Source organism: Eulemur rufifrons, chromosome 18 (genome assembly GCF_041146395.1).
Source record: "Eulemur rufifrons isolate Redbay chromosome 18, OSU_ERuf_1, whole genome shotgun sequence".
Lineage (NCBI taxonomy): Eukaryota > Metazoa > Chordata > Mammalia > Primates > Lemuridae > Eulemur > Eulemur rufifrons.
This window is the reverse complement of record NC_091000.1, coordinates 28,823,267-28,832,821: the sequence shown is the minus strand read 5'-3', so window position 1 is coordinate 28,832,821 and position 9,555 is coordinate 28,823,267. Positions and strand designations below refer to the sequence as shown.

At 40.3% G+C, this 9,555-nt stretch overlaps 1 protein-coding gene across 1 annotated transcript; it reads left to right on the top strand.

The window, feature by feature from the left end:
* Nucleotides 1-287: 287 nt before the first annotated feature.
* On the top strand, nt 288-9,202 carry UCP1 (uncoupling protein 1). The gene is made up of 6 exons (XM_069493407.1): nt 288-413; nt 1,065-1,263; nt 5,278-5,475; nt 5,579-5,680; nt 6,474-6,654; nt 8,591-9,202. The coding sequence occupies exons 1-6, from the start codon at nt 288-290 to the stop codon at nt 8,703-8,705; spliced, it is 921 nt and encodes a 306-aa protein (XP_069349508.1). The 3' UTR covers nt 8,706-9,202.
* The last annotated feature ends 353 nt before the right edge of the window (nt 9,203-9,555 follow it).

The following is a 9,555-nucleotide window of genomic DNA, read 5'->3' as shown; positions in this document are numbered from 1 at the left end:
CCCATGTTCTGCGACCTCGCTTGGCTCCTCCCGGAGCGGCCGGCTACAAAAGTCACCGCAAAGGGCAGGGGCGCAGCGTGTCCTCAGACACCGGGGTGAGACGAGGCGACGCTGGGGGACCCTGCCCGATTCCCGCGCTCCGCCGCCCCCGCGGCAGTCCCAGAAGTCAGAGAGAGCAGGTTTGCTGCCGGGCGGGACGGGCGTGAAGAAGGAGGGACAGGAACTTCCACCTTGGGGCTGGAGCAGGCTCCCTCTGCACCGGCGCCTCGCCTGGCCCTCCCGTGAGGATGGTGGGCCCGACAGCCTCCGACGTGCACCCGACCATGGGGGTGAAGATCTTCTCGGCGGGGGTGGCGGCCTGCGTGGCCGATGTGATCACCTTCCCGCTGGACACAGCCAAAGTCCGGCTACAGGTAGCGAGCAGGACAGGGGTGGCGAGGGGCCTCAGGGCAGAGAGGGGACATCTGTTGTGTGTGTCCTTTGACTCTCTGCTTTGGTTTAAACACCCGTTCTCAGTTAGGTGGGGCAGGTGGCCACCTTAAAAAACGGTTTGGCCTTAACCCAGGGCGGGTGATTTCGGATGGGAAAATGGAACTTTTTCCGAAATTAACTGAAGAACCAGAAGGGCCGTGGATGATGGGTTGACCGTGACTATTAACGAATTCTCCGCGGTTAGGGTGCTCTGAGTGTTCTAAGAGCTAAGAATATCAGCCTCTCCTGAGTTTACAAATCGGGTGCTTTCTCCTTTTCTTCTTTCCTTCTGCGGGGGCAGCGTCCCATCCTACTGGTTTAGGAGTTCCGGAGAGGAAAGGGGGGATGTTCAAATGTGCATTGCAGCCCCTTTATATAGAAACAAAAACATCTAACACATACACGTATAGAAACACGGGGCATGGGGAAGATGTTGCTGAGAAGGGAAGCTGAGAACAGGACACAGTGGAAAAATCTTGGCAAAGATTTCTCCATAGAGGACAGCCGGGTGCCAGCCTTGTTTTTTTCTCACCAGAGAGGCCCCCACTACTCAATTTTCCCTTCCCTCCTACCCGCACCTTTCTCATTTCCAGGTCCAAGGCGAATGCCAGACCTCCAGTGCCATTAGGTATAAAGGCGTCTTGGGAACGATGGCCACTCTGGCAAAAACAGAAGGGCCAGTGAAACTCTACAGTGGGCTGCCTGCCGGCCTTCAGAGACAGATCAGCTTCGCCTCTCTGAGGATTGGCCTCTACGATACGGTCCAGGAGTTCTTCGCTGCGGGGAAGGAAAGTAAGCAATGCGTGTTTCTGGAAGGGCAGAAAAGCCCTGAGCTCAGCTCTGTACAAAAAATATAACACACAGGGCAGTGGTCTTTATAGCAAATTGGCAAGGGGAAAAAAAAAACAAAAAACCAATATTTGAACTCTACCCCTTCCCCAAATATTAGCTCCTCGTTCATAAAAAAAAAAAAAAGTGTGCAAAATCAATTCTTTAGATGCAGGTTTATACTTGTAAAAACCCCCCAGTCAGTCATGTAAGTTTTGAGCCTAATTTGGGTCTCCATCTGGAGATTGGGGATGGGCTACAAAATAATGTTTAAGTCAAAGTTCCCCAAACAGCAAAGTATATCAGAAACACCTATGGAGATTGTCAGAAGTCCAAATGAGGACTACCACGGTCCCCTGAATCTGAATCCTCACGTTGGGGACTAGAAAATCTGTGATTTCACAAGCTCCCCTGATAATTTTGGCATGCAACAAAATTTGAAACCCTTTTGTTTGAAGAAAAGAAAGCCAGACTTTGTGTGGAGAGTTGAAAGGACAGGAAAAGACTTATTTTGAGAGGTTCCTCGTAAGGTCTCTGGTGCTAGGAAAGACCAGACACAAAAAAGTGGACTTGGCCGGGCGCGGTGGCTCACGCCTGTAATCCTAGCACTCTGGGAGGCCGAGGCGGGTGGATCGCTCGAGGTCAGGAGTTCAAGACCAGCCTGAACAAGAGTGAGACCCCGTCTCTACTAAAAATAGAAAGAAATTATATGGACAACTAAAATATATATACACAAAAAATTAGCCGGGCATGGTGGCACATGCCTATAGTCCCAGCTACTCGGGAGGCTGAGGCAGTAGGATCGCTTAAGCCCAGGAGTTTGAGGTTGCTGTGAGCTAGGCTGACGCCACGGCACTCACTCTAGCCCGGGCAACAAAGTGAGACTCTGTCTCAAAAAAAAAAAAAAAAAAAAAAAAGTGGACTTATTTTGTAGTCAGTTTGTTTAGGGGAAGAAGAAAACCAATATTCCCCGAGTGTCAGCGTACTCTGAGCGTCCCTGTCAGTCTAGCTAGCATTTCTTTGAGCGCTTACTATGTACGAGGCCCTGTTCTAACTGCTTCAGATACATCATAACTGGAAAGGTCCTAGTATTACTATCCTGCGTCAAATGGGGAAACTGAGCACAGAGCAGTTGCAGAACTTGCCCAAGGTCACACAGCTGTTTAGGGGCAGAGCCAGAGTTCAAAACCAGGCAGTCTGGCCTCTGAACCTAGGTTCCCAACCCCTACTCTACTGTCCCCTCCATTTTGCATGAGATTCTGTACCTCATTCAAATTACACAAGAATGCTGTGAGTAGAAAGTGTTAGCTGCATATCAAAGAAGTTAAGTAACAGGCACAAAATCTCACAGCTGGTAAATATCAGAGGCACTTTCCTGTGGAGCAGATGAGCCAGAGATGTGCTGATGGTAAAATGATTTTATTAAGTGACTACGTCAGTAGAGTTCATCATTTCTGCTGTGAGTAACCTTTGAATGCTATAACTTTGTGGGGTAATTTGTAAATATTGTTTATACAAATATATAAGTTAGATTTACCCACACAAGTACTTTGAAAGTGAAGATAAAGTCTGGATGTTTCTAGATCAATAGTGTATTGTCATATTTATAGATGTAGCAAGAGAAGAAACACAAAGTGTGTAAAGCCGCGCAGACAGGTGACTTTCCTCACAGACTGACTGCTCTAATGGTTGCGGGGTACCTTAGGCAGTGTTCCATGTTATGCCTATTCAGTTCACTTAGTAAGCTTGACTGAACTGCCAAGTGCCGGTAACTGTGTTAGATGCACAGATGACAGATGTGTCTCTAGGCAGAGCTACAGCTAAGAGCATGGGGTATGTGGGCAGAAGAAGTTAATAGACACATGCTGTGTTATAAGTACAGTCATGCTTTTTTAATGATGGGGATACGTTCTGAGAAATGGGTTGCCAGGCGAATGGGTCATTGTCCATTGTGTGGACACCATAGAGTGCACTTACATAAACCTACGTGGTACAGCCTACTGCACACCCAGGCTATACGCTATAGCCTATTGCTCCCGGGCTACAAACCTGTACAGTGTGTTATGGTACTGAATACCGTAGGCAGCTGGAACACAATGGTAGTTATTTGTGTATCTAAACATAGAAAAAGTAATGTATTGTGCTATGTCATTATGATGGCTAGGATGTCACTAGGCTATAGGAAAAAGGAAGGCAGTAAGGAGCCAGATTACAAAAGGCCTGGCATACAATGCTAAGGAGTTTGGATTTTATCCTTGCAGTGGCGGGAAGTCATTGTAAAAATGTCCAGCAGGGGAGTGGCATAAACAATTTATATTCTCAAAAGATCATTTGGACAGCAGTATAGAGCATATATAGAAAGAGGATAGGAATATTTAATTATAGGAACAAGGGGTAAGTTAAAAAGTGAGAAATGATCAGCGTACACCCTAAAGCATTGGCAGTAGGGAAGTAGAAAAGAGGTCAATCAGAAAGGTTTAGGAAGTATGATCCAGTGAACTTGGTGAACAACCGGAAGTGAGGTATAAGGGAAAGGTAGAAATATAAGACAACTTCCAAGTTTCTGGCTAAAGATACCACTTATTGAGGGAGAGAATATAGAAACTGTACTGGGGGGAGGTAAGAAGTTCACTTTAGGACAGGTCAACAGGTAATGTCTGGGAGGTACGTGAGTTTAGGAGAAAGGTCTGGGCCAGATTCCAGGAAGTCCCAGGAGGGATGATCAACAGGGTCAAACAGAGCAGAGAGATCTGGTGTGGAGAGGGCTGAAAAGTGCTCATGGGACCTAACAAATTGGGGTTCACTGGCTTCCTAGCAAGAGCATCTTCAGCTGGGGGGGAAAGGATGAGCCAGCTTGTAAAGGATTGAGGAGGAAATGGGCTGTGAGAGGTAAAGACAAAGAATATATCTTGCAAATACATTTATTTTAGTTCTTAAAGAAGAAGAAGAAGAAAAAAAGAACATAGCCTCTCTGCCAAGGAGCTGGACTGGGAAATGAAAAGGGTAATAGAGGGCTGGAGATTGGAGGATAGGATGAGTGGATCAGTGTTTCAAGATAAATTACAAATTTGGGCCAAAAGTGAAGGCAACAGTAATCATACGATATTGCTAATTAAAAGATGGCTATCTATTACATGCTCAACTCCCAGCCGAGAATAATGAGAAAAGAGCACAATCATAATAATAACGAAAAAAAATACTGCCATTTTTACGTATTTTCTTTGTGCCAGATGGTATTTTAAGTGCTTTATCGATATTATTTCAATCCACACAACAACTCTATGAGGTAGATATTATTATCCCTATTTGACAGATTAGGAAACAGAATTAGCGAGACTGAGAAGGTCCTTGCTGGGTAAATGTTATTGAACCATAACTTTATACTTGATTATAGGAATAAATATTGGGCTTCAGGACTATTTGTATTAAATGATATCTGTCTGGTGTTAACATAAGCTAATTTTTTCAACATTTCAAGACAAAAAGTACTTTCTTAGCTTCTTTCTTCTTATTTTTGTCCCCTTCATAGTTGTGACCTAACACTACTTGATGTTCCATATTGGGGCAACTTGTCCACTGGGCTTTTCCTAAGACTGATAAATCCAATAATTAACATTATCCTTCATGGGAGGAAGACCAAGCAGCATTGGTGACTGGTGTCTGCTCGCAGCTGGGAAATACTGAAAAAGAGAGCCTGATATAGGAAGAACTAAGCTGAATACAGGAAAGAACAAAGCCACTGTTTAAATAGGCATTGTATTTTCTTTTTCCTGGAAAATCTTCATTTTTTGAAAATTTCACACACTTGAAGTTTTCTAGCCCAACTCTGAGTTGGCATATGATCAAGCCATGGACAAGCATTTGGGAAATAGAAAAGATTTAAGAATACAACAATACAAACCACTAAAATTAAAAAGATGCGGATGCATTCTGGGTCTTGAATTTTTTGTTGATACATACCTTCTTCTCTCTGGATAGCAACAAGCCTAGGAAGCAAGATCTCAGCTGGCTTAACAACTGGAGGAGTGGCAGTGTTCATTGGGCAGCCCACAGAGGTCGTGAAGGTCAGACTTCAAGCGCAGAGCCATCTGCATGGCCTCAAACCTCGCTACACTGGGACTTACAATGCTTACAGAATTATAGCAACAACGGAAGGCTTGACGGGTCTTTGGAAAGGTAACTAACTTTGAGGTAGATTTTATAATCATCAAAACACATATATCCAACTGGCACCTTATCATAAAATAGAGCTAGTAAACCTTTTCTTTTTTTTTTCCAGGGACTACTCCCAATCTGATGAGAAATGTCATCATTAATTGTACAGAGCTAGTAACATATGACCTAATGAAGGAGGCCCTTGTGAAAAACAAAGTACTAGCAGGTAACTTCCTATTTTATAGAACACATAGTTCTTCACCTTTGTAATTTCATCTTGGAGTTTCTGCAGCCAAATTAGACTCAAACTTTAATAATTTTCTCTTTTTAAAAAATTAAGTAATTTAAAACATTACGTATGCACGACTTTCTGAAATGCAGAAAAAGACCCAAACCTTAAGTTGAAGATGTTCTGCTGCAACAGAAGTTTTTTGCAACAAAAAATTTTGTTGCTGTTTTGCTGCAATAAAAAATAACAGGGAACATCATTCTTATGTCAACATCATTCTCATTTAATATAATACTAATATGTGGGACTTTTATTAGAATTTTATTCTTTATGTAGCAGAATTCGGGAAGTTAAGGTCCACCCTGTGCTATATTCAATAGAGCTAGTTATATAAGGAGATTATCAGTGGTTTCATCCAAAAAATAGTACCATAGGATAGGTTCTTAAAAATAATATTCCAACAGTTTCTAGAGACATTAAAATTTCCTTGTACGATGACTTTTATTCAATAAAAATTATTAGATGCCCATATATTAGGAATCATGCCAGGCCCTAATGTCATGAAGAAAAATGACAGGTTATTTTCCTAAAGTGTTTACAATCCACTATGCCATTTACCACTTGCCATCTTTTTCTAGTACAAGTATAACCTTTCTTATTATATATCATTTATTTATAAGACATCCCCATTGACCTCCTGTTATCCACAGGTTTACAAGGATCTGACAGATACCTAAAACTACAAGCCCCCAAAAGTCTAATGTCGACCTGTTTCATTGATCCATTTTAGATGACGTCCCCTGCCACTTGGTGTCAGCTCTTATCGCTGGATTTTGCACAACACTTCTGTCCTCCCCAGTGGATGTGGTGAAAACCAGATTTGTTAATTCTCCACCAGGACAGTACAAAAGTGTGCCCAACTGTGCAGTGACAATGTTCACTAAGGAAGGACCAACAGCTTTTTTCAAAGGGTAAGATATGATCTTCTGTATCGATAACGTGTTCAGGGTGTCTGTGTGCTTTGGGACACTGCCTCATCTAAACAATTGACGTTTAGCTTACCAGTCTTGGTACATGCAGTGTACTAGTGTTGACTCTTCCTGGCCCCAAATTCACCAATTTCACTGTGTCAGAAAATAAAAAGCTGTGATATTAAAATTTTCCCAACCTTGATCAAAGGCTCATTGGAAATCAGTGCCCTTTCCATTGGAAGTTCTATGATTTCAGAACTGTTGGAAACATAAACAGTATTTTACTTTCTCTGGGCAGAAGAACTAAAAGCAGAGGGAATGCATACTAGAGAGCTATGAAAAAACAAGATATTATTTTTTCACTATTTAAATTTGATGGACTCAATTTTTTAAACTATATTAAAGCAAAACTAGGGAAAATCATTGCCACCAATCTGGAAAAGTGATTCAGAAAATTACGTAGTTTGGGTAATTATTACATTCACCTAAACACTAGTATTATGTAATAGTGCACATTTTCCCATAAGGCAATATTATATTATATTGGAAACCACCTTCCTAAGAAAATATAGTATGAACTAATTTGTGGATATATTCAACAAGAATTACACTAGTGGTTAAATAATAAAATTCTATAACCCTTTACAATTGTAAGACAATGCCTCAGTCCTTATAAAATAAGCATGAATGCACTACACACATTATATAAAAAGTTCCAATTCACCATAATCTGCATTTATGATGCATTATTAGAAATGAAATGCATTGCAAAATTAACTTAAAATGGACATACCAGTTATTAAACCATTAACCATATAACAATAATTTTATTTTTTTCAAATTTAAAAACCTTTTGGGAGAGACATACTACAACATGGATGAACCTCGAAACGTTATGCTAAATAAAATAAGCCATATACAACAGGACACATACTGTATGATTCTACTTAAATGAGGTACCTAGAATAGTCAAATTCATAAGGACACAAAGTAGAATAGAAGTTGCTGGGGGCTGGGAGTAGGGGGAAATTGGCAGTTATTGTTTAATAGGTACAGAGTTTCTACTTAGGGTGGCAAAAAACCTTCTGCAGATGGATGGTGATGATGGTTATGCACAATGAGAATGTACTTAATGCTACTGAAATGTACATTTAAAAATGGTTAAAATGGTAAATTTTATGTTATTTATATTTTTTTCCAATAAACCCCCCCACACATCTGGGATTCAAGAGAAACATGTTAAGAGACCCGGTGAAAAAAAATCCTTTAATTTGAATTTATAGGCCAGGTTAAAAAAAAAAAAATCTATCCAAGGCAGATTTAACTGATGACATCTTTTTCTCCTGGAACATTTCATTGCTGTAAATAGGCATTCAAAATCAATCATTTGGTCTGCACAGTTTGGCAGAATTCTTAAAAATAACCAAAAACAAAACAAAACAAAAACGATTAAAACACTTGACAGTTTCTCGAAGGACAAGAATTGCCAAGATTGAGACAGCACTGATTTCTGGATTCTGGAATATGGTCCACTTAGCCATCACTTCTTTGCTTTCTTCTCTTACTTTCTCTTTTAATAGTTTCCTACCTCCCATTCTGTAAAGCAAAACAAAATCAAAATTTCCCCTCCTGTCAAAAAAGAAGAAAAGAGTTTTTCGAAAAAGCCCATGTCAGAAAAAAGACATGCTTTGGTTTGGTGGGAGTGAAGGATGTTTATGGATTTGTATAGATGTGATCACCTGGTTTTGTTGTTTTCAAGTAGTATGGAACATCTAGAGGAAACCTCATTTTGGGCAGAGGAGAGAAAGATGAAGAATAGGTACTTTTAAGCAACTTCATTTGAGGAATGGCAACATGAGAAGCATAAACTGTCTGTTCTATAATAGCTTTAAGAATTTCAAACAAACTAATAGAATGCTGACATGCACTTTTCTAGATTTGTACCTTCCTTCTTGCGTCTCGGATCCTGGAACGTCATTATGTTTGTGTGCTTTGAGCAACTGAAACGAGAATTGATGAAGTCGAGGCAGACCGTGGACTGTGCTACATAATCCACTTCAAGGAAAAGATGGAACACACCAGTTGGAATCTTTGCTGACTGGATCCTACAATTAAAAAAATAAAAAACCAAAATCCTATTCACTTTATTTCAACCTAGAAAGATAAAGGAATTCAGCGGGGAGTTTGGGACTTTTTTATATTAAAAAAGAGGAAAACTAATACCTGTTTCATATAACTTTTTTCTCAGTGTCTTAAGGAGGGAGAAGCAAAACACTCAGTATATATCCTGTCAAATGTAGAGCCCAGATAAGTTACTGCATTTGATTGGCCATTTTTGGATTGGAATTGTATGATTGAGTATGAAGAAATTTAACATGTTTTAATTATAAGTCCAACCAATGGAAAAGAAAAACTGGGTGAAATGCAGTTTATATTTATAAATACTTAAAAAATGAAGTTATCAAAGAAAACATTACTGTTTCCTTTTATTTCTTAAGCAGAGTTGTCAGTTAATATAGTCAATAAAGTATTGCTAATGCCTCTTAAAGTTTATCTTTTGGGACCTGTACCTGGATGTAAAAGTGGAAGTTTACCTAGAACCCAAAATAGTCCAATAGTAAGTGAAGGTCTTTAGAATCATAGGCATAAACTTACTCTCAATATTATTAGTAGAGATTTTTAATTTGTAGAGCCCATATTTTATGACATCCCTAACAACTATATTCATTTGGGCATGATTGTCCTGGTGTCTGTCCTACTCTCATAGAATTTTAGAGCTTGGGGGAAGACAGAGGAATAGGTCTGAGATTCCTACTGAGATGAAAAGGACTCTTCATGGCATCTTTCCAGCAAAGCCAAATTCAAATTCATCATTAGTATCTGCAATAACCTTTTTCATGG